This window comes from Taurulus bubalis (assembly GCF_910589615.1).
Source record: "Taurulus bubalis genome assembly, chromosome: 13".
NCBI lineage: Eukaryota > Metazoa > Chordata > Actinopteri > Perciformes > Cottidae > Taurulus > Taurulus bubalis.
In genome coordinates this window covers 13,791,212-13,817,210 of record NC_136601.1, presented here as the reverse complement: position 1 = coordinate 13,817,210, position 25,999 = coordinate 13,791,212, and the positions used below count along the sequence as shown (strand labels likewise).

The 25,999-nt window shown below is 41.2% G+C and overlaps 1 protein-coding gene across 2 annotated transcripts in view; it reads right to left on the bottom strand.

Annotated features, from left to right (window-relative positions):
- Positions 1-17,001: 17,001 nt before the first annotated feature.
- dock2 (dedicator of cytokinesis 2) overlaps positions 17,002-25,999 on the bottom strand; it is an 86,964-nt gene continuing 77,966 nt past the window's right edge. The window contains exons 38-51 of one of the 2 annotated variants that reach the window (XM_079228274.1): positions 25,727-25,816; positions 24,839-24,943; positions 24,171-24,312; positions 23,070-23,151; positions 22,816-22,900; positions 21,385-21,471; positions 21,036-21,212; positions 20,520-20,603; positions 20,276-20,413; positions 19,610-19,737; positions 18,709-18,904; positions 18,473-18,578; positions 17,747-17,895; positions 17,002-17,189 (exon numbers count right to left, since the gene is read on the bottom strand). In XM_079228274.1, the coding sequence (XP_079084400.1) occupies positions 17,127-17,189; positions 17,747-17,895; positions 18,473-18,578; positions 18,709-18,904; positions 19,610-19,737; positions 20,276-20,413; positions 20,520-20,603; positions 21,036-21,212; positions 21,385-21,471; positions 22,816-22,900; positions 23,070-23,151; positions 24,171-24,312; positions 24,839-24,943; positions 25,727-25,816 (1,632 nt within the window). In that variant the 3' untranslated portion in view covers positions 17,002-17,126. The remainder of the gene's footprint in view (positions 17,190-17,746; positions 17,896-18,472; positions 18,579-18,708; positions 18,905-19,609; positions 19,738-20,275; positions 20,414-20,519; positions 20,604-21,035; positions 21,213-21,384; positions 21,472-22,815; positions 22,901-23,069; positions 23,152-24,170; positions 24,313-24,838; positions 24,944-25,726; positions 25,817-25,999) is intronic. The other variant, XM_079228275.1, reaches the window with a different exon arrangement.

Below are 25,999 nucleotides of genomic sequence, written 5' to 3'. Positions count from 1 at the left end.
GCCGCTGTGCCCTATTCCATCAGTCAGCCAACCGTTTGAGCACTTGATAATCAATTGTGTGGGTCCTTTGCCTCGTGCCAAATCGGGTGCTGTCTATCTTCTGACAGTTATGTGCCAGAGTACCCGCTATCCGGCGGCGTAAACTTTGCGTACCATCACTACTAGGTCAGTGGTAAAGGCACTTTCCCAGTTCATCTCAGTGTTTGGCATTCCGAAAGTCGTACAGTCAGATCAAGGGACTAACTTCTCGTCCCGTATGTTTGCACAGGTGCTGAAGCAGCTCCATGTCCAGCACAACCAGGCCTCTGCTTATCATGCGCAGAGTCAGGGGGCATTGGAGCGCTTCCATCAAACATTGAAATCCCTCCTACGCGCTTACTGCATGGAGTTAGGTAGAGACTGGGAGGAGGGTTTACCTTGGTTGATGCTGGCAGCAAGAGAGGTGACACAGGAGAGCACTGGGTTTAGCCCGAATGAACTGGTGTTTGCTCACACTGTCAGGGGTCCCTTGGCTGTCCTATCCCGCAACTGGAAAGAGACTGAGACTAAACATTGACTAAACATTTCAATTGAATTTTGCAGTATATGGAAAGCAGTTAATTTACTTTTAGTCAGTTTTTGTCTTTTATTTTTGTACTCCATATCGGAGTACAAAATAGTCAGGCATGTGGGCATCACGTCTGCAATGGAGGATTGTATTGACCAGGTAGGCCATGCCAAATTTGTTAGCAAGTTTGACTTGCTAAAGGGGTATTGGCAGTTTCCGTTGTCAGAGCGAGCTCGTGAGATTCCGGCGTTTATAACGCCGAGTGGATTATACTCCTATAGGGTCATGCCATTCGGCTTGCGTAATGCCCCAGCAACGGTTCAGAGGCTTATGACGCAAGTTCTGGGAGATTTGGAGGGGTGTACGGTCTACCTAGATGATGTGGTGGTCTTTTCGGATACGTGGCCTTCTGGCGGAGGCGGAGGCACGTCTGACCATCAACCTCGCCAAGTGTGAGTTTGCAAGGGCGACGGTGACGTACTTGGGGCGGGTTGTCGGCCAGGGAACGGTTTCTGTAGTGCAAGAGAAAGTCCACGCGGTGGAATGTTATCCGGCACCCGCCACAAAGAAGGAGCTGATGCGTTTTCTGGGTCTGGTTGGGTACTACCGGAGGTTTTGTAGGAACTGCTCTGAGGTGGTAGCGCCACTCACTGATTTGCTGAAGGGGAAAACCCCGTTTGTCTGGTCCCCCGCCTGCCATCAGGCTTTTGAGAGAGTGAAGGCATTGTTATGTAGTGCCCCGGTTTTGACAGCCCCGCAGTTTGACCGTCCCTTTTCCCTTCAGGTGGATGCTAGTCACGTGGGCGCGGGGGCTGTCCTTCTGCAGGCTGACAATCTGGGTTCTGTTAAGCCACTGAGTTACTTTTCGAAGAAATTCAATTCGTATCAGCGGAGTTATTCCACAATAGAGAAAGAGGCGCTGGCATTGGTTTGGGCGCTAAAACATTTTGATGTTTACATCGCTTCGGGGGTGCCTGTGGTGGTCTAAAGGGCACGGACAATGTGGTTGCGGACGCGTTGTCCAGGGCTCCCTAGTGGTGTGAGCTTAGTTATTAGTTCCCTCTGGGCTTTGTTTAGGCTCAGTTGGTTTTTTTAGGCTGGGATTCCCGTCAGGACCCAGCTCTCATGGGGGAGGGTGTGACGGCTTTCCTGTCTGTCTGCTTACCTGTCCCTCTGCTTCCTGCAGGACGGCGTGATGAGACGCACCTGGGCCCGGTGCTCCTGGGGGAATAAAGCTCCCCTCTGGGCCGGCCAAGGTCCTCTCTCAATAGCGACAGCAGGCTCTACGTTGTCGTCATTCTCGGCCGCTTGTGGGTTTCGCCAGCCCTCGTGCGTACCTAATAAAGCCTTTTTGCTCGGAACGCTGCGTCTTCCGTGTACTTTGTTGCGGCGCCTGAGCCGGGCCGTGACAGCAGCATAATCATTGTGTGCTGCAATATTCATTCCAGGTTTCAAATCCAATCATAGGAATAGTTTACCATTTGTTTAAATGGAAAACTATTCCAATGTTGATACAATCACATTTTTTGCAGAAAAAGCTAACTACTCACAATGCTTTAATAGAAAAATTATGTGTACTCTGCAAAAAAAAATATTTTGTGGCATTGCTCTTATAAAAAAGAACTTTGAGGAGCAAGGACAAACCAGCATGGAGTGTAAAATATACAAACATTTTCTCGTCACTTTCCCACATCAGCTCATGTCTGGTACTTTTGGCATGGATGCAAGAGACATTCTCAAAGCCCCTCAAAATGTCTCTATTTTCTGCCCATCTGTGTAGTTAGAAAACAGTTGATGGGGCTCCTACTACCAGATGAGCTATTGGGATCCCCATCAAACATTTACCTTTGTACCACGGGTGATTCCACTGCAGTGAACAGGGTTAGAGTCCGACCCAGAGCTTAGCAAAGGGTAATTTACTATGACAGTAGTAATGTTGATGGGATATCACTTTTGTCTTCATGGTTGACTTATTTTACAATAACTACACAGAACAATACCGATCACCTGCTTATACTAATACTGGTTTACTGTATATTCTCCCTCTATCAGTCCTTAATTCCTGATTCATGACTTTAGCTTTCAACTTTTATCCAGCTCTCGTAGTTTTCCTGCTCTACATTTTTCAGTCATTTGTCTCTCTTCCTGCCACTCACTCGGTCTTCTAATAACATCATTCAACTGGCAGTAGATAAGTGTGGCTGTTGTGATAAGGCGCTGGGAGATGGAAAGATGCAATCTGTCTCCATCTCCTCCCACTGTTGCAGCAGTTCTGATCTACGAATGGATATGAACGTCAGCTCTATTGATATGCGTTACAGCATGGCTGGTATCTGTGCTCTACAGAGGATGCAGCGTCTCATCTACAGATGCTGATAATTTCCCCATGCTTATCCCGAGTATTTCTAATATTGAAAGATGAAAGCTTTTGTGAGGATGGTAATGGTGGTCAATGAATCTCTTTCAAGGGTTTAACAGGTTAAATGTTTCAAGTAATCTTTGATTTTAAATAAAAGGTATATATTGATTAATTATAGCTCATTTTGAATCATTGTGAGGCATGAAGCCTAATCAAAATACATGTAATTGTTCAACTACTGATCCAGTCTATCTAAAAAGGAGTTTTGTATAAAGCAGCACACATGATGCATTTTGCATGACAAACAAGAAAATGCATTCATTAAAAAAAAGCATTCAGTAATATTATTATAATTGCTTGAGCTTACCCTTATGCTTGACCTAAATTGGCCTCATTCTTTCATCACAATACCTAAACTGAATTTAAAAAACAAAACAGGACTCACTGGTCCACAAAATGTAGTGTTATAAAACTGAAAACCACTTATCAAATGCAGACACATTACAGCCACTAGCATGTTGTATGCTTGCATTTCTTTAAAAAAAACAAACGTATATTTAAGTTTCCTCTCATCATCCCCACCTACAATTGTCCAACTAAAAGCCTAACGTTACTCTTCCTTTTATTACCATTTCTAAGTTTTCACCATTAACCGCTGTATTCAGCTGTGAAGTTACATTCCTGTCGTTAGCAAGAAAATGTTGTTGGACTTACCATCATCTGGGAGTCTGTGTTTCTTGGCTTGAAGAGTGTATCACGTTCATTTCACACCTTTCACTTCATCTTCACCCTCCTAATAAAACAAGTCACATGAACATGTTGGGTAAACTGGACTGACTAAACACGTTTGGCCCTGATAGCTCTAGACACACTGTAGAGAGACAGCAGGAAACTTGCTCGCCTAAAGAAACATTAGCAAGGCTTAAAAAAAAATCGAAAATACTAACAATCTCTTCAAGCAAGTCTTAATTAAGGAAATCCTGCACAGGTGCTTTAAATATTTTAGCTGATTGCACCCCTTCTCAGGACTGTGCACCCTTGTACAGTCTGACAGCTCACTCACTCACCTATTTGCTTTGTTGCACCTGTTAGGGTTGGTGCTAGCTTGATAGCTCCGTTAGGGTTGGAGCTAGCTTGATAGCTCTTCCTTAGAAACAAAATGCAAAGAGGGGAGGAACTAAACGACACAATAGGGAGAAAGTAGGAGCTTGGATATCTATTGTGAATGACGAGCTCCAGCATGTTTCTGGCTTGATTACATGTTAGCTCACAAAACTTCTTTCACAGCCAAAGACACTTGGTTGAGTTTTACTGTTTAATTAACTACTTGCTCCATTCAGAGGAAATATGTTTTGTTATGGATATTTGACAGTCTAGTCCTTGAATATATAACAAACAACATTCTTTTTAACTATCTCCTAGAAAATATATAATCCATACTTTCCTTTAACTACTCCAGAAATGTACTGTTCATTCTCTGTCTTTCACTGTGTCTTACTATAACTGCTGGCTAAACAAAAGCTTTCTTTTCACATGAGCACAGGGCTCTTCACTGCACTACCTTATTTTGTCGTAGCTTAGTGGTATTGTTTTATTTATTGAGGCCTGAAATTGAAGTGTATTGCCAGCATAAATTTGATCTGCCAGCAAATCTTGTCACCAATCTGACAACAACTGTCTGCTCCAAGGATAGTTGCTTATCCCACACATCACACAAACACGCATATGTTCACAGACATGCATGCACACACACTCATTATCTCTCTCTCTCTCTACCTGGTTGAACTTGATTCAACTACTTCAGCTAGGACACACATTTTCTCCTAAAAAACATCTGTATTTTCTCAGTTCCTCTACGTCACACTCTGTCACAGCCTGAGCATACATGTTTGTGTTCCCCTCCATGTCATTCTTTGATCCCTCTCTGCCTTGCTCTCAGGCACTCAGACACACATTTGTCTTTGTCTCCCCCTCACCTTTCCATTTCTGGTGACTTACTTTGACACATGCTTTCAACTTTTCTTTATTCCCATACAATGTCTAGTGGCCGGTGCTGAAACCTTTTCCACAGCTGGTATGTTGGCTAGGTTGTTACGGTCATTAATTACATCTGTGCTATTCCTGCTATCTGCGTGCTGGTGCTGTCAATCGGTTCACTTTTTCTATCTTTTGACAAGTTGAGAGCAACTCTCTTCCCAGTTTTGCTGTCATATTACACGAAACAAAAATAATTACTGCCATGCTAAAGGGGCAGTGTGATTGTTTTTATCACTGAAAATGTTTGGGAGGAGTCTAAAAAATAACTCCAGGGGGTTAACTCATTGTATCATCTGATTCCTCTCCATTGCATTAGTGTGAAACAACCCTCTGCTCTGATATTACCACCTCTGCTCAGCAGGACTTTTTAGATAAAAACAGACGTCTCCAGAAAGTCCCCCGCTGAATCCCGACATTTAAACTCCCAACGAGTCTTCCTTTTATTCCTCTTTATGCATGCTATAACCAGCCATCTGTTTTGTTTTTCAAGTATTAATATCAATTTCAGTTTCTCGTCAGTGATGCATTTCTCTCAGTGAGAGATTTGTTCAAAGATTTTATACATTTTAAGCAGATAAGGGAATCATAATATATCTTTCATGTAAATTCTCACACCCCATGCTGTATGATTAAAACCAAAGTATATGAACCCAAGCCCAAACATAAGTATGAAAACTACAGTATGTTTGTTCAAGCTAATTGTTTTTGTGTTGTACCACCCTTTAAAGAGTATTGGCATTGGTTGCATATATTGAATGTGAAACAACTTGCAGAATTGGTCTGATGCAGCCATTGAGTCAATCTAATAACTGACAGGCTTATATATTTACATCCACATCCTCTTGCATTACAGGAAATAATTCAGTTTCACCTTCAATGGGGGAGAATGTTTCTGTATTGTCAACTCCCTTTTTAACTAGTTTTAAGGTCAGGGTTCAAATTGCATGGGGGATTGCCCTTCTTATATGTAATTGTAATTAAATATTAAAATGTATTCTCCATTTACATGCCTGGAAGAATTGTGTAATACAATTTCAGACACCCCTGAAAGGACCACAACATTTCAGTCAGCTGTTTATGTGTGGGTTTGACTGGCTAGCAGTTTTGCTCTCGTTTTTGGTGTGTATTTCTTTACAATATTTAAAACTATAACTCACCCTTAAGGGTTTTCTAGTCACGCTAGTGTTTGAATCTCTTTGATAGCGTCTTTTTCTCTCCTTTTGTTCTGTATCTTCCTCTTTCTGTCTTGGAGACAATGATCTCTATAAACAGGCAACGGGACCAGATTTTGTTATCGGAGGTGTTCTTGTTTTTGTTATTGTTGTTAAAGCAGTCCATGCAGAGAGCAAAAAAGGCAGAATATTAGGAAACCACCGGCTATCGTCTGTCAATGATTTCGATTTGTATTTGTAAGTATATTGGAGTCGAGAAATGGCTGTGGACTTGTTTCTCGATTTAAGAGAACGAACAATGGTGACTGTACCTTTGTGATGCACACTTCACATCAAAAAGCACACTTTCATTCTCACTTGTGGGAAAATGCAAAAGAAAACCACCTGGCTACATTATAAAAATAAAATAACATGTGCAACAGCTCAGTCAGCAGCCTTTCATTACTAATAATGCAAACAGACCATCTGTGCTATACAGTTACATGCGTGCTTGTTCTCATACAGGATGACATTGAGATGGAGCATGCTGATCTGGAAACACCAGAGTAATTAATAAGCCCACTGTGCATCACAGGGACGTGAGCGGGAGGAGAAGAAGAAGAAAGAGGGATTAGTAGAAGGAGGGGCGCCAATGAGAAGGCTGTGTTTAATTAGACTCAAACAGAGGACTCTTCGTCCTACGGGACCTGCCTGTCCTCCATAAACTCTTATACAAATTACCATTCTGCTAAGACAAGAACCAGCAAATGGACATAAATAACAGGAGAGCAATACAGGGTGATGAAAGGCAAAAACATTAGCAGGCATTAGGCATCCCAGTGGCTAAGTACTGTATGCAGGGCAAATACTGCAATACCTTGCATTCCCAACTCAAATACAAATGTACTTTTCCTATATTTTCAGTTCTAAGTACAGTATTCCAAATAATTTGTAATAATCTAAAGAAACAAAGTGGGGATGCAAGAATGAACATTTTAAAAACAAGGCACACAGGTTCCAGGTGGGTGGATGCGAGTTTAGGTCTGTATTGCTCTGATACGGGCCAGGCAAAGCTCAGCATCCATCTGGCAGTCAGGCCCACACAGATGGAGGGGGGTTGTCTCCGAGGCTCAGGAACAGTCATTCCCGGATCTTAATGTCCTGAAGCTTCAAAAAAATGTGTGACTCTGACCTGAAACCATGACTCTTTCTGTATCTATATTCTCCATCTCTTGTGAGGTAGAAATGACCCTCAGCAGTGTGTCTCACTCTCCCAAAGGCAATCTCATTTTCATCTGCAGATATACAGGTCAGATATCTGTCTGTGCCCAGGTCCATCTTTTTTTTCGTTTTCGCTGGAGCACTTATCTTTGATTGTATGGTATGATGTATGGAACTTTTTTGCTTTTTTAAAAATAGCTTAAAACCACATTTACTTTCAGCCTCATTGCACCTGAAGATGTTGTTCCTGGTTGTCACACACACAGCCTTATTTCTCTTTTCCACTGCTGTCTTTCAATTATCATTTGTTCTTTCTCCAGCTATGGTTAGGGCCTGTGCCACAGTCGTATCTCTATTTCAATACAATTGTTGTTCATTCCTGCCATACCTCTGCTACTCCCCACAACAATTTCTGAAAAGAAAAGTGTAGTGAGGAAGAAGAAAATAAAGAAAAGCAAATAGAAAGTAGACCTGATAAATGTGGAAGGTAATGGAAGATTAAGGACATGAGGACTCATTAATGCAAGGAAGGAAAGACATAAAGCAGGAAGCCAAGGATGATGAAAGCAGGAACAAACTTGGGGACAAAACATGGGATGAAAAGGTTAATGGAGAGAAGAGAGCATCAGACAAGAAAAATAATTAAGGCACTGGAGAGGTATGGAGAATAGCGAGGAATGGGGAAATTAGAAAAAATGAGGGAGATAGAGCAGAGTGCAAACAAAGATTGAAAGAAGGAAAAAAGGTAGGAATAACAGCAAGATAGAGAAAGGGAACGGTGAATTATGAACAACTCTTTCTCTCTGTCTGTCTGTTTCCAGCTCAGTACTGACAGACTTGTAGTGAGCTGCTGCAACAGATTGGCATCACAGTCCATCACCAGGGGAGGCAGTGGCTACTCTGCGTGACCGATAACACAAACATGCTGTTACACACACACACACACACACGCGCACACAAACATGGAGATAGACGCATGCGCTAGAAGTTTGCGAGCACTTGCCCTTTGGAAAAGAAAAAGACAAGGAGCATGTCGGAGAGTAAGAGCGCAGCAGAGTGAAGAGCAGCAGGAAGCAAATGAGAACAGGAGGTGACAGAGGGCTGTTACCTTGGAAACCAGGCCTCTGGTGACAACTCCCTAATCAGTGGGAAGACAGTCAGATACCCACGGTGACTCCCCAGAGACGTATGATCATTCCCCCTGTGGATCACTGGAACTATTTTACATTAATAACCAAAATGCAACTTTTCACACAATCCCTTTAAGTCCTTACGAGGCCTGCTCCTGTTCTGTATGCACACTCTGGTTGTTTAACAGAAGCTTTAGTCCAACACGATGCTAGCTGGTGATTTACATAATTGCTGGACTTCATATTCTTTGATTTTGCTGGGAAATAATATACTTTTTTGGAAAGACTGTAGTTCACACATCTGAATCAAAGTGGTGAAATTAGTTGTTTTTTTATATGAAAATATTATGTATAATATAAAAAACCGCCCGAATGAATTGAATAAAGATGGCCCCGGTTAGGTTTCCTTAAAAAAAATGGCTTAAAAAAACAGCTAATTAGTTGCTGAGACAGTATTAAACTATTGTTTTATGCATGTTTATTGTTAAGAATGTGATTATTTGTTTGCTTATTACACTTCATGAAACTTTAACTTGAAATACTTGAGATTTTTTTTTAATACATAGAAGCTACAATTTGGCTGCAAAAGTGGATTTTGTCAGCTCTAGGACGTACAACGCAAACTGATTCTAATCAGCTGAATGTAAGACAAACGTCAAACACTATTTGCATAAATTTAGGAATGCAAACACTAAATATGTGAGGTTTTTCAAATGTGTGACACAAAGGAATTTGAATTTGTCCCCTAGGGTTGTCAGCTTCAGCAACACTAAGGCCCTTGGAGGATTTACATTTCAATCACGTCAATTGAAACAGGTAGCATCCTTAAATAGATGACCTGATAATAAATGCAATCTTGTGGCTGTGGTAGATCAAAGGTCACAGCCGTGAATGACTAACAATATGCCAAACAAGCATTAACCAGATCCCCTGGGGTCAACACTGACCATATATCATGGGGGCAGAAATGCAGTGTGTACTCATTTAGCAAAGGCGTTTGACTACATGACCATATGCAATGTGTTGATCCGAGAAGCTTTTTTGTTTTTGCACACAACAGCTTAGCATGCCGACTAAAGTATAAATAATAATTAATTTTTCTTTGCTTTGTTTTTATCAGAACGTAATCTCAGTTCAAAATTCTCTACACAAAGCACCTCACTGGCTATTTCATTCTTCCACCAACAGATAATATCCTCTCCTTTCAGTCTCCCTCCATCTTCCCGTTTCTCCATTTCCTCTGTTGCCATTGTGTATCTGGCCTGCATAGACTGTCACTAGGCCAAGGAAATATCTGTTACCACAGACACCCATACAACTCATGTTGCACTGCATTGCAAACAGTATGGCGATCACCAATTGAGACGTGACATTAAGATGTCAAACTCACTCATCCTCTGCTGCTGCCTGCCCTGCGGCTACCTATGAATGTCATGTTTGTTAATCACACTTCTATAAAGCGTGTTGCAGGATGACATGGATCCCACTTACCAAACTTTAATTCCAGCCATCGAAGATCCATCCGATAAAACTGAGGAAGAGCTGCTGCTCTCATTGCTCCTGTCTGGTAGAAATCAAATGTCTGCCTGCAGTGTTACAACCCTGGCAGGTTAAACCATGAGATATGTTCCAGTTTGTATGGTCTTAGTTATGCTCATCATACCTCTCGAAAGTGTTTCACATGAGCTTAGTATTGATGTTTTATGCAATCATTCTTGCCGTAGAATTGCAACCTGTGCAGCTGCAGCTGAACTTTATTTGTTATCACCGCCAGAAGGCTCTTGTGCTTTGCTGTGTGTGTGTGTGTGTGTCCATGAGTGAGTGTGCACCTCTGTGTCTTTCCACAGCAACTCTCGCATTCTGCTGCAAACTGTATAAAATTTTGGGTGGCCAGTTATGGCTGCGTGCTCAAGAACCTCTGGGGGTTACGGTGACTCACACTTTCTCTTTTTACTGGCATTGACTGCCTACTGACTCCTCACTCATTACTTTTCCCCAGCTGGTAGGGCCCCCTAGAGATAATACATCTGAGTGCATCACGCCCCCCGGGGCTAGCTAGTAGCTACCCAGAGAAAGGGTGGGGTAAAAATTATTAGCAAATTATTAGTGTTTTAGACAGTGTGTTTGGTTAACGGCTAATCTAGTGTGTTGTGTGCTTACTGCGACCAACGCTGGGCTACCCACTGTGTTAGAAGGTGATGCCAAGGGGTCTGACCTCGGTATGTGCAGAGTTGGGATGAGAACGTGTTGCCATTTCACAGCATGTCATTGGCTTCAAATCCTGATTATGCTGCATTTACATGGAATCAGGCAGATGAGACGGCAAACTGGATATCTCACAAAGGAATGGGCTGTCGTGCTGTTACGCCTGATTAAAGGTGCTAAACCATGCTGATTACAATTTGCTGCATACCAGGTGGAATGAATGGTTGGATACACACAGGTATAAAAGTACACAGAATAGCACACTCTTATCCTGAATCTCAAATATCCTGCTCTTACATCAGGTCATCGGTAGTGGGTTCCCCCTCAACATACAGTTTACTATGTTCTGCTTAAGAGCAGCTGATGCTGTCAAACCACATCAGATCCAAAGTTGGTAGAGCTGCATTTTGTTGCAATGTCTTAATTGTCACACAGCATGTGGGACATTGACTGGATCATGTAGTGGATGCTACACATGCTGCACTGTAGTTACCATCTGACTGTGCATGTGCAGTTTTGGGGGTTTGCATTGAGCTCTTCCTGTTCTCACTTTCACTGGTGTAAAATTTAAATTGTTCACAGAGCTTAATGAATCAGAGCTTGCAGAACACAAAATCAATATACAGTATTTCTATTTCCTCTTAATTAATGTTCCTATACCGTGAGTGAGGTGAGAGACTGTATCATATTAACCTGACAGAGTTAAAAAGGTCTATCGGTACCCCTACAAAATGAAAGAAAATACATTGAGTTATCAGTACGAAAGTTCTATTATATTACGGTAATTCTGAGATTAAACTGTGCATTGAAATCTGTCAGTATCCTGCAAATACTGAACAAGATTTCATCTCTGCCCTGTCCACGCAGTGACACACTCCAGCACCCTGTCATTTGCAATTTTAGGCTGAACGACATGCTGCAGTGTATATTAAACAGTATATGTGCTGCAGTATGTTACACATAATCCATACTCACAAACCTGCAGGCACAAATTACATGTGGAACACTCGCATGGATCCTGGTGAGCGATTGCAGAAAGGAGGAGCAGCACAGCCTGTGTTGATGAGCTGTTAGATTAAGGATTACCAAGGAGCCCCATTAAAACCCACAACAGTACTGTTCTATGTTCTGCTCCACCATCAGCTGTTGTGAAACCCGTCAGAGAGCTCCAAGAATCACAGATTAACAGCTAAATGGGCTGGAAAGAGGATAGGTTATGAAGTGTTGGCAGTAAGGAACAAATAAGAACAAGACAATTAAAAGGAGGTAGGTATAGGAACATTAACTGGCAGTAGAAAAGTAGAGGATGCAGAGGAGCAGGATGGTTGATGACAAGCATGTGGTGATGGCTATTCAGCAGCCTTCATTCCTAACACATCAGCTTCCTCAATCCAACCAAGGAGGCTAACACAAGGGGACATCCCATCATTGAGTACAACACAAACGCAGTAAAATCTAGTCTGAACACCAACCAGCTCACTGCTGGCTCATTCAACACTGCCCTCTACAGGCTGGAGTGGGAATTTCAAAAGAAAAAGGTACTTTTTTTTCTCTCCTCTGGTCAACAAGAGTTCCTCAGATCCAGGGAGATTTGCCCCTGCAGACCTGTCCGTCCATACATTATTCACACTCCGTCTTACTCAGCGATCAGATTCTTTGGGGAACCGATGTGCTCGTATCTACACAGGCTGATATTGGGAGGGGATTCATCATTTCCAACTAATTTTACCAAATGAAGTATCTGATACAATAGCTTTGACATGAAATTGAAGAAAATAAGAAGCAGCAGCCACGGTGTGTTTGGTTACCAGTTTCTCCTCATTGACACATTCAGAGAATTGACAATGGCAGCTGCTGTGTTATGTTGTTGTTTAGACAGTCACTGCACTGTGAAACTTGGTGTAAAAATGAAACAACACAAAGCAACAACTCAGTTAGCAACTAACAAAAGAAAAATCACATAAGTGCTCAGTTATAACCAAGAAAAGTAGACTGTGAGGAGACACAAGAAGGCTTCAACCTTGCATACCACTCTAATATTTTCTAATACAATTGCTTTCTTGTGCACTTTTCCCACTCTCTGATATTAATACCAGACATTAAGGATACACTTTGATATGACAAAATGCATAGTCTTTCCTAACCCCTACCATTTGTTTGCACAAACACATACAAAAGACTACTTGATTCTATTTTAAGACCTTGGCTGGAAAAATGGGAGTTTAGATCAAAACATTGCAGGAAATTGCAGGAAATGAGAAAACGACCTTGTGCATACGTTTTACTCTGGAGGGAGAAAAGCCAATATCTTGTAGCCAATTTGAACCATTACATTTAAGATGCAAGACCCAAAGAGAGCCCATAACACTTTGTTATTTCTTTAATTTAAAGATCAACTCAGGTGTTAACCCCAGCAACTTCTAGCTGTGTTGTAACATATGCAGAACTATCTGTAAATGTGCTACACAGGATGTGAGAGGATGTGACGAGATACCCTTCATGTTTCTACTACTGCCATCTTGGTGAGGTGGTTGCTTCCTAGGAGAGGGGATGAGCAGAAAATCCCTGCAGCTGTGTGTAGCTAAAAACACCAGCAGGTGTGAGAAGCAGAGATTCACTGAAGCCTTTACTCTCACACGGGTGGTCCGCCTCTCTAATGAGAGAAAACACTCAAGCTGTAGAGAAAAGGCAACGACCTCACCTCTCCTGCTCTTGCGACAGACCAGAACATTCAGTCACCAGGACAGTTCATCAGATGATTTCTTACATTTCTCTGTTCCTCTGAGGATTCCCAACATGCACACTGGTGATCTGTGTCGTCATTATTCTCTGTGCTTTAAAGCCTTACATCCTACTGCACCCTAGTGAGCAAATATCATAACTACAGCTCTCATCATAGTGCTCAGGGACGTGAGCCTGCCATCCTCAGTCTGTGGGCCATTTTCGTGACACGATACAGTGTTTTCACTGCCACAATTGTTACAATAATGACAAGGCTTATGAGGAATTTGCGATGCTGATCTATAATTTGCTCTAAATGAGGTATAAATGAGCTTGCTTCCACTGCGCTACCTACACATTAGTATCACTGTTTTCAAATTACAACCTTTATTACTTTCCCATTAATTTCTTTAAACTGATATCTGCACATGAATGCTAAATCGTCGTCAGACCGTTTGCCGATGGAACTGCTCATTATGAAATTCATTATGATTTCTGACAGAGCGGAGCTGCTCAGTCGTGTCTGTCATCCTCCAGAGCTGCAACAGCACTGAGCAGCCTGCAGATCTCAGGCTCAGCAGAGCTCTGTGCAGCTGTGCACAGTTTAGATAGATATTGAAAACTCCACAGTGAGCTCAATCTATAATTTACTAACCACTTCACTCCAGCCTAAATAAATTAGACCTCTTCATGTTCAACGGTGCTTTAATCACATTCCCAGACAGTAACATTTCAAACAGCTTTAAACAAACACATCCACTCTTTAAAGTGTTGGATGATTTTAGCTTTCTGGAGGAAGCGCGAATAAGATACAGCTTTGTTTGTGTATTGATTTTTTTTTAAAGTATAGATCCAGGCTTTCTGTCTATCCAGAGCGTCAGCATTTTATGTATGCATGTTTATGTCAGTGTATTTACTCATTATACATTTGACAGATATTTGAATAAAGCATGCATTGTGCAAAGCATGCAAACTTTCTGTTTGACAAATTCAACATTTCTATAAAACAGGTTCATGTACTGTTCTCTCTTAATAATATAGAATACAACATATTGTGCTTGTTTCAATAAGATATATTTCTCAATTGGTTTGCATTTAATTATTTTGTACCATTTTCCAAATTCTATCATACTGAAAGGAAATGTGCATCTTTAAGTATAACTCAGTAGTGATGTGATCGCTGAAAAATCCTCCATAAGAAAGCCCTCATGATGCTTTGATTAAGTAGTCATTAAACTGATATAATGACTCACAGTAATTAACCAGGTTGTGCAAGGATACATGATGATCTTTTGACCGACATTACGCTGTCTGTTGCAGAGCCTCCACATGTAGGAACTTGTCTGACCGCTTGACCCGCAGTTCTGAGCTGAACAGAGCAGAGCGCCTATATGTATGGAGTTAGGTTGGATGCCATAACAAGTCTTCAAAGACAGCTGGAAGGATGCCATCCGAGCACATACCAATTAATATGACATGTGAGTAATAGCACCAAACAAACAGACTGGAATCTGACATGCCTTCAGAGGCTCAAAGTAACACTTAGTAATAATTGCAGGAGTTGTGGGTTGAGCTTTTGATGTGTTTTCCATCGGGAAACCAAAGAAGCCACAGAGCAGGATCATTAACTTTGATATGAATATAATGAATATAGCCACAGGCCACAAATGAGTCAGTTTTCAAATAAATCTCTTATAGCGTCGTGAGCATGATTCTTCTACTTTTTTAAATGCAAAGTTTTACACATTTCTCTCTTTAAACACAAAATAGTTTATTGATCAGTATTTCGTAAACTTTCCAAGACAGTCTTGGCATTTTAGATGGGAATTAATCTGTTGGTCAGTGATCCGATGCAGCGCTTCCATCCCTTGTGAACACACATACAGCATATCATTTGACTGAGCCACCCATCCATCCTTTTCTTGCAGAAGTGAGATGGATGACTCTAGACTAATATCCCTCTGTGGTCATGGAGTAATGGTTTAATCAGAAGATCCACACCCCAGACTGAAGCATTGCAATACAGGACTCTGGATTCATTTTATAAGGCTATTCTGCTACTTTAAATTGGCTGTGGAGAAACCTTGTGGTCAGTGTGGCACCAGATAATGGCAGTATTAATAAGAGAAAGGAACATGTCTCCGTTGTTCTTAATCATCCTTTGAATGTCTGCACTCCTACAGGACAGAGGCCACAGAGGCTGTGAGGAAATAAAACCACCATAGGGCAAATGGGAGATATTCATCCACAGCTATGAATCATTAAAACAACCTAATTAAAAATTATATTTTCTAACATAATTACCTTTTTACAATGTAGGTGACATGTTATCTCTCTCATTGACTGCACTTGCCACTAATTCATATTCATCATATGCTACAGCCTGTCTGCTCTTTTAACAATTTTAAGCATCTTAATATTTTTATTAAAATGTCACTAAAGTAAATGAAGAAGGTAAAACTTCAGCTAACATCCTGCCAGCTTCACTTACTCACTATCTGTCAGGATGTTGAAGTGTTTTGTTGCATGGACTCAGGATGGACCTGCAGGTGGACCGTACCTGTGGGTAGCTCCAACAAGCTGAGTGAAGGCGGGAGAACACAAGTTGTACAATAAAGTTCCAAACTGGCCTAAAGGCTGAAATCTTTCTCCTACTCACATTCTTTCTTCTGCTGCGGGAGAAAAGAGGAAATCAGCTCAACACCCTCTTGACTTTTTTTTTCTCCTCTGGCCGACAAGAGTTCCTCAGATCCAGGGAGATTTGCCCCTGCAGACCTGTCCGTCCTTACATTAGTCACACTCCGTCTTACTCAGCGATCAGATTCTTTGGGGAACCGATGTGCTCGTATCTAGCAACATCAACAAAGATCACAAATCACACACTGCATTTTTTTTAACTCGCGGAGGAGCTGGCAAAGTGACCCCCGAAAAGATCAAGCAAAATCGATAACATCATCTTAGAAGAATTAATCTCTTTCTTAACATTTCAGGAAACGTATGAGAAGAACTTAATTTACTTGTTAAACTACTTTTAATGCAAAAAAAAGGGAAATCATTTTGATTAAAATAGAGCCAGGAAGCAATTAGAAAAAACTAACTATTCCTTTTAAGTTTGAGGTTTTATGTTTTTAAATAAAAGTGAATGGTTGTTCCACCTCATGCACAATATATAACATGATTTAGGTTGAAAAAAAAAGCTAAACAGTGTTGTCTCATCTCTGTGAGCACACAATGAATGCTGTAGCATTTGTACAGTGGGCTCCACAGTTTGTTGCTCCCTATTATTTTAGAATTTATTAGACTGTGTTTGTTGTATCAGCTCCAAAGCTTTTTGGCAACATGTTTAAAGTCCTTTGGGATGACACGGTAAACCTTTGTGCTTCATCAAGTGATTATTTTCCCATTAACTTCAGTCAGTCACAACAATGCTGAAAACCGTATAATAAGAAGCTTTTTAATCAAGCACGGTGGCAGGATGGTTTGTGTTTGCTCGTTCTTGTAGAAGCAGAATTGATTGAAAAGCTGTAAGATGGCATTTAGCTTCACTAGAAATCAGTTGAATTACCAGGAAAAGGTCACGCCACAAAAATAGTCTTTATTGACAGGTAAAATCAATTATATTAAGGCAATAGCAATACTGAGACTGACAGGCAGACTGAGTGAGTGGGTGTGTGCATAATGTGTCTATGTGAACTTCTTTGCAAAACATACGCATAAAGACGAGTAAAGGAAACAAGAAATAAAAATAAAGGGTTTCAGAAATGATTGGCACTGCCTTTGGCTGAATCAGTGGGCTTCACATCCTCTGATTTGGAGCTCTGTTGAAACAAATGACAGGCATAATGTAAACGCAAGGTTTTCTCTTAGTTGGGGATAAAAAATAGCTGAAAATATGTCTTTGATTTCCATCTGGAAAATTGTGTTGATGTAAAAATATTCAAATAATACAGATCAGTAGGTCAGATCTTTTACATTTTAACACTGTTTGTAATAATCGGGATAAGACTGATGTTGGGATTATGGGAAATATTCATATTAATTTTCTTGCCAAGAGTTAGATGAAAGGATCGATAACACACTCATGTTTCTTGGATGAATATGAAGCCAGCCAGCAGCTGGTTTTCTTAGCGCAGATGACCAAAGCATAGTATTTTCAGTATTGAACAGAGCTAGGCAAACTGTTTCCGTCTGTTTCCAGCCTTTATGCTAAGCTAACCATCCCCTGGCTGTACCTTCATATTCAGCATACATTGTGTTCTCGTTTCTGTTTCGGCAAGAAAATGCAAAAGGACGTTATCCAAAATCCTATCAATCTACACCCAAACTGCAGTTCTGATTCTTGAATGTCAACCTGCATGAAACCTGTTGGTCTCACCTTGGACTTGAAGAGGAGGTTGATGACGCCCTTTGAGCGTCTGTCCGCTGTTCGGTCCGAGCTCAAACAGACAGACATGCTCTTACTGTCCCTCTTGGCTCTGACAGAGTCCACCTCCTCTGCGCCCCCCACCACCGCCAAGGACAGACCTCCACACAGAAGGGGATTTAGTGTTTGTCTCATTCATAACCAACTTACAATGAACCCTCGTCCTGCAGCCAGGCCATTTAAAGTGACTAAAGTGGTTCTGCTGATGAACTGTGTGCTCTGGTACAGCTTGTCATCAGCGATGCTCAGCAGACATGGTGTCACTACACCGTAGTCGATGCTGGCTCAGCTGGCCTGGACCAACATGGCAGGATGCCAGAGACACAGACAATATTTTGAGGTGCAGGGTTATGTAATTGAAGCAATTATATATAAACTGAATGAGGTTGGTGCCCATTTCTGAAACTATTACAATCAACAAAACTGATTCATTAATGTGCCACCTTTCATCAGCATTTTGGGTCAGGCTATTACTGCAACAGCTTGCCAATTTGTTTTGAACATACATTATTTCAAACAGGCATATTTCTGCCATGACCTTGTGTGTGTTTTCCCTTACAGTCAGGAAAAAACACAGGGCATGCCTTTCTATTTTGGCTTTGTGTGCCCTTGGTTTACAGGTGAAACTCACGTCCAGGACACTGGCCAGCACCATGTGATGCTGTGTGCAATAGTCACCTGTGATGGCAGGCAGGGATCTGGAGTTGATGTTGGTCAGCAACACATTTCCTTCAATCGGCTCAGACAAGTTGGTGTCACTGCGGAACTCCTGTTTCCTGGACAGCTAGAGGGAGACAGAGATCACACAAAATTCAGCAACAACACTTCCACAGATATTCAGCTATATCACTCAATCACTTCTTTCTTTCTACCTTTCATCCCGTGATCTATCTCCCACTAAAGCTCAGTCTCACCCGTTTGCTGTCCAGTGTACTTGTCCTTTCTCTTTCCTCTGAGATGAAGATCATGCTGCTCCTCTTCTTCTTCTTCTTACTCTTCCTCAGCTTTACCTCTGCATCACCCACCGTCACCACTGTACTTCCACTGATACTGCCGCTGGAGCGTGGCAGGGTGGAGCTCCAGGAGGAGGGCGACTCTGGGGGGGAATCCCTGGGAGGAGGCAGGAAGGGTGCAAGTTGTAAATAAAAGGGCTTAAATGTAAAAAAAAAAATGATATCCACATTGTTGTAGAGTACATTTTTTAATTAAGAATACATCTTTGCAGATTAAGATAAGATGTATGCCTGACTTTATGCCATTAATTAGAAATTGATATAATATAATTTATTGCACTAAAGTACATGATATTTGTCATTCTTGCAGCGAACGTTGGGGTTCTCTTCACACTCTGAGGTCACTCGGTAAATTAATCCGTCAACCCATATATAGTGTGTCTATCTATGTTTCAATTTTTTTGATTTATATAGCACTTTAAAAAGCAATGTGTTGCACCAAAGTGCCTCACAGAGACAGCCATACATGCTTTCACATACAAGCAGAGAGACATATAGAGTATGTGCATAGATGTGGAAATAAAGCAAGATTGAAATAGAAACCAGTTTAAACTCAGGAAACCAGATAAAGACAGAAAAAAACGGTTAAACCTAATGAATTGCAGAAAATAGAAGTGGGTGTTAAGGTGCATCTTAAAAGCATCAACAGAATTAGCGTGTCTAACAGCCTCGAGCAGACTTGTGTAGCCATGTATGGAGAGAGAGCAGTGGAGTAAAATGTCCTACACCATGGCCCAGTGTGGAGATTGGACCCAAAATAAAGACAGACTTTTGAAACTGGTTACATTTATGACAGCGCTACCTGTCAGCATAGAGCTTAGTTGGAGTCCCACATTCAGATCCTTGCAGTGAGGAGATGGAGATGATGGACTGACGAATGGAGCGCAGCATGGAGCGAGGACGGGTGGACTTCCTCCCATCCATGTCCGGCTGGAAATAGAGAGGTGAACATTGTTCTATAGGACAATACTACAATATATAAGACAACAAGGATATTACTTTACTGACACTACTGAAGATAGGAACAGTAAAACAAATCTGGAGAACATCATTCAAAAAATGTAATCAAAGCAAAAGCAAGAGGGGTTACTCTGAAAAACAGTACATCACTTCTGCTCATCATTAGTTTAATCGCTCCTCGAGGGCAGAACCAGCTTACAAGTTAATGACCATATTCAGCCCCAGTCAGAGCATCCCACCCATGCTCTGGTTTTAGAGAATTTAAAAGGTACAAATCCTACATCAACAATACACTCAAAGGCTTTTGAAAGTGCTTTGATCTTTTAAAATCTGCCTAGGCCAGCTCATTTGCGGCTTAATTAGCGCAGCTTTGCCACAGTAACTATTTGACCAGCCTTGCAGAAAAGAACATGTTTTGGATTATAGAGAAACACCATCTTTAAGTAAAAAGTCACTCCCCACATTTAGTCTCTTCTCCCTCTCTCATCATCTCTCCCCCAGTTCCTACCAGCTCTCTCACTCCGTACTCCTTTTCCACTTTCTTCTTCAGCTGCTTGAAGCACTCCTCCATGCGCTCGTGGAAAGGACGCAGGTCATCCATCACTCTCTTCCCATGGAGTGAGATCCCCCCACCCAGTAAAGGGATCTATAAATACAAATATTGTGGTGTCAACGGAACGACCACATAAAAGCAAGACATCTATATGTGGTGTGTACATGTATTCAAACACGTGTGTTAGCATGTTCAGTACCTGCCATGCGATGAAGTCTTTGAGGCGCAGCAATTTGTCTCTGTCCTCTGGGTGCTGCGTATTGTACTCTTCGGTAAAGAACGCCTGATACAGAGGAAACATTTCAAATGAATTTAAAACATTGCGGCTATATGTATCACCTGCCCAATAACCTGCTCAGTTTGTAATTGAATTAGTCTCTTCCATTCACATGTGCACTTTCTAAGGCCCCTGCTAACTATAATACTACAACTATTTTTTATTTCTATGTAATTCACCCTCAGGAAGTGATACTGAATTTTGTCTCTGAAGCTGAGATAGTCTAAATATATACATAAAAAAGTAGTACTGAGATGGTTGAATCATAGCTTTTTTAGATAAAAAATTTAGGCCTATGAAAAGGAAGCCAAAATCAAAGTAAACTTCTGATAGGTGTAATAAACAATATATTTGTTTAACTCCAATGCCCCCATACTATCATAAAAACAATGTGACAATGTTTATAGCAGAGGGTTATAAATGGTGTTGGTTCTTTACCTTTTCATACTTGGCAAAGCCGCCCATGACAGCTGGGTCCACGATGCCGTTGAGCAGCATAGAGAGGGGGTTGATGGGAAGGGTCCAATCAGCCTGATATTGGTTAATCATGGTCAGAATCTTCTCATTGGTGGACTCCATGGTCTCTATGGCATTCTCCAATGGAGACAAGGTAGTCTGGACAGAGAAGCAGAGTGGTGGAAAGAGCATAGAGTGGGAAAAAAGAAGAAAAGAAAAGAGAAAAAGATTTTTGAATCATTGGTGGTGACACTAGAACACGCAACACTGGAGGCAATAGCTCACAGCAAACATGTTGTAAACACCTCCACCCACACACACACATACTTACATGTTTCATGTCAGTCGCCTCAAACCAGCGCAGGATCCCTGGGAGCTTATACACAGTGGTGAAGGTTGTGCGTTCAATCCACATCGACTAAAACACAGGAATGGAAAGGAGAACATTAAAAAAAACAATAAGGTGAGCGTTAGCCACTTGTGAATGCTCATCTTATATTAAACTCTTTCGAGACACTAAATGCTGCTGAAGACATCATTACTCAAGTCCTGTTCAGAAGTTTGCTATATTAAAGTGTTTAATGGTATACTGGTTTGCGCTGAAATTACGCACGGTTCTCTTGCATATGTGGAGAATGTGTTCACCCTTCACCCTTAGTGGGTTGACCCTTTGGAAATCAATAAATATACTTTATATATCTTACATATTTCTCTTATTGTGAGAAAAAGAGCATTCCTACTTCTTCCCATTGGTCATGCATAGACCTATTTCTTTTTCTCAGTGTTTTTGGTCTTTATTCAATTATATACTTATTTTAGTTAAAACACTAGGCTATCTATTTTTCATTGGCCATTTGTTCTACATCTTGTCTTCATCACTACACAATATATTATCTAATCTTAAACTGCAGTTACACCTGAATCTAATGTTGTGTCTTAAATGCTCATTTGAAATCATATAGCATCATTTGCTATCAGTGGCGGGCCGTCAGGGCCTGCTAAGCCTTCTCTGCTGGCCTAAACAGAATCACAAAGTTTAAATTAAAAATGTATATATATATATATATATATATATATATATATATATATATATATATATATATATATATATATATATATATAAATTATTACTAGGCCTTCTAGCATCTGTTTTGCCACAGGGCCCGCTTAACCATTAACGTGCGCTGTGATTGGTCAGTGTGTCAGTACACACTCTGGAACTGAAGCGCACTGATAAACTGTATAACCGCATGGCTGAACTTTTTTTTAAGGAGAGCGGATGACTCTCCCTGAGCCCAGAATGGCGCTCCATAAAAGCGCATTGCTGAACGGGAGCGTCGGCTGTCTCTCTCTTTTTCTCTCAAAGTGCTGGAGCGCCCCCTGTGACCGCCCTCCATGCTCGTGATGGTGCCGTGTGGTGGAGTGGGTGTCTGTTGTCCACACATGGTGGTCTGTATGAACGCACCGTGTATTGAGTGTTCGGTCTGTGACAGTAACTTTTTTTTTCCCCCAGTCCGCCCCTGATGTGGACTATATGGCACTGAAGGCCTAGCTTGAAAACATACGGCCCGCCACTGTTTGCTATACCACACTACACGCTATTATAAAAAAATATAATTTTATTGAACAGGACCTAATCTTTTCATAAAACCTATTATTTTATTTAACAAGAGCTCATCTTTTCAGACAATACAAGTGCATTCTAGTTAATGAAACACTTGCATGGTCCCAGTAGTCTTTAGTGTTTTCATAAAAAACTCACAACAAACTCATTGTTTGGGTCCACAGGTCCTTTCCTCACTGGTCGGGAGTAGTGGAAACGCTGCACGTAGTTGGACTTGTAGAAGCTGCACATAGTTTCAGCAGAGAGAGACAAAGGAAATAAAACAAAACAATTACAAAGACAGAACTAGACAATATCAGGGCTGTCTATTCTTTTTCAGTCCATATCATTTCACAGAAATTCACATTTTTCTTTTTCAAAACATGAAAAGAAAAACATGTTGTTTAACAGACTTGATAATCTGGTCAGGAACCGGTTTGTTCTTCAGACGAGGAGGAATCTCGAGGACTGGCATCACTGTGAAACACTGGATATCTGGTTCAGATCACTCAGGAATAAAACATCACGACATCATGCATCTCTACATCTCTCTGTCAGAATGTTAGACTGATAGTTGAGAGATGCATCAGATCTCCGGCGGCTGGGTTTTAATATGAGAGGTACAGCAAAAGTAAACAAAAAATGTGTTTAGGATCAGCAGTGTTACGGAGTAACTAGTTATGTAATTATAACATACATGTAATTGCTTTCTAATCAAAAAGTGTTACATCTGTTTATTAATCCCATTATTAACTCTGTAGCTTTGCATCTTTTCGCAGTGCCTGTTGACATATTTATAGACAACGCAAGTTTGCAAAGCCATTGGAACAAATTTGAGAGTAAACCATCAGAGGTCCAAATGGGTTACAAGGAGCTGTCGCTGCATCCAGACAGTCTCCACTCACTTGGCGGTAACATTGGTAATGTTCTTTTTGATTGGTTGTCTTGTTTGAATTTGCACCACTTCTCCTCTGCCAATCACATTAATGTGCATTGCTCAAAGCACCCTGAGTCTGCTGTGTCTGCGACGACAAGCCAACAAGCCAAGGCGGGTGGCCATGACGTCGGACAAGAACGCTTTTCAGTGATGGAAATTCAACTATTCAGAAAAAAATCTGAAAAGGGCTCCAACATGACTGTACAGTTCAAAGCTTGATTACCAGCAATGAACCTGCTGTCCACACTGAAATGCTCAACGTCAGAACTGAGGAAACTCAAGTTTTATTGTCCTGTTTAAAATATGTATTAGAAAAGTAATAAAAAATGATATGTTTTACTACTTTGATGGAGTAATTCAAATAGTTACCTTACTTATTACATTTTAATTAGGGTTTCAATTTAATTTACACTGCATTGCTACACTATAGCTTGTGGTTCAAATCAAGGACACTTCAACATGACAGTAGGAGTTGGGGACAAAACTAATAACCTTGAGATTAAAGAACAATTCCCTCTACCCATTGAGCTACAGCCACCACTTGACTGATGAGTGTGTAATGCTTGCAGAAAGATACACTGCAGCGGAGAGTTCCTGACGTCGTCTCCCGGTATGGTGGTGGTGTTGAGGCGCACGGCGCTGGGGAACTGGCTCATCAGCTGGTTCTGAAAGTCCTCTCTGCGTTCATACTCCTTGCCACGGTGGATAAACACCTTATTCTGAAGCCATAGGAAATGTAATGATATTGATAAAGATTAAGCCCATATATCTCCTGCGATCACAAAGGGAGATTCTCGTTTTATCTTGACTTCCTTATAGGACAGTCAGTTCATACAGAGCAGGTAGACACTGCACATCTCCTTTCTCTACCTTGGCTCCCTCAAAACGGACTAAGTCTTTCTCAAACACTTAAAGTTATCTAATGAGTAAAGGAGCTATAAACAGTGGGACATTTTATGTCTGTACTTTGCTGAAATCTACAACGTCCCCTCAAGGTACTTCATGTCACATTCTGTTCATCATCTCACTGGTGTGTTTAGAAACCACTGCTGCAATTTTAAATAGCGTAGTTTCAGTGCTGATAATGGAGTATTTGTAACGTCTTTGTACAAGGAAGGGAGTCCGTGATACCTGTGTGCTCCTCACACATAGTATGAACCTGTTTGCTTCTATTCTATGCAAAGTGGGAACTTTATTTGTAACACTGTTTACTTTCAATCTCACCAAACAGTAACAAACACAAACCCTGAGGAATGGAGGGTAGCCCTGTCCATAGTAGCCCACTGCAAAGTAGTCTGGTTTGGGCCTCAAGATCTTCATAATGTTTTCATAGAACTTGGCTTGTTTCTCCTGAAGAGAGGGAGAGACAGAGCAGGTGTTCAGAATACCGTTTAGATGTGCAATGTGTGCAGCCGTCGCAGTTTTATCAGCCTGTGCCAATGACAAAGCTACCCTCAGCAGAAATGCAGGGCCTTTGAAGGTGATAGATGGAGCAACAATAAAATGCAAAGCATCCAAGGGCAATGTTTGTAATTTATATAACCACATACATTTGACATTAGCAGAGAGAGACACTGCTGCAGTCATATAAAGAAATAAATTGTGTCATTGTTTGGAAAAAGTTTAATTCTCTGTTGGGGAGGGGGAAAGAGAGTTGAGTGAAGGGGAGATAGAGGAGAAGTTGGTGCTGGATTTGGGCATGGAGGGAGTCATGTCTGCTGTACTGTTTAGGCAAGAGATGAAAGAAACAGAAGAGTGATAGAGAGGATAAAGCAAGAAGGGTTGGGAGCGCTTTTAAGATGTTGATGATTGACAACAAAGAATCTGCTGACTGGGCACAATATCTTCTGAGGTTTAGAAAACGGTGTGCAACTTAGAACTTGGAGACAGATGGCTGGACAATTTACTCAGGATCCAGTAAAACAAACAAAAAACAGCTGAACTTGAAGTAAGCTATGTTTCTGCTGCTATCAAAAACTTAAACAAATTGACTCCTTTCCTTCAAAAACTCCCTCACACCCAGGGACATCTATAACATCTATAAAGGGAAATTAGGAGAAAAATGATGAAAGAATGAAATACAGAGGAAGTGCAGAAGATACAGCATGAAGGTTTGAGATAGTCATGCATTACCAGTCTCTTGCTGAGTAACTCGTAGTCAAAGATCTCATTTTCGTACTGTTCAGCTAGTTCCTTACACAGAGTGATGGCCTCCTCCCACATCTAAACACACACACACACAGGAAAAATTGTCCTTCATTACACCATCTGCTTATAGATCGGCAGCAGCTGTCGTGGTGGGAATTCATCAGGTGTAAATCTCTGTTTCTAGGTCTCTGGAGAGTGAAAGGAAACGTCTCTTTCACTGCTGTAGAGAACATAAAGCACTCACAGAGAATACAAAAT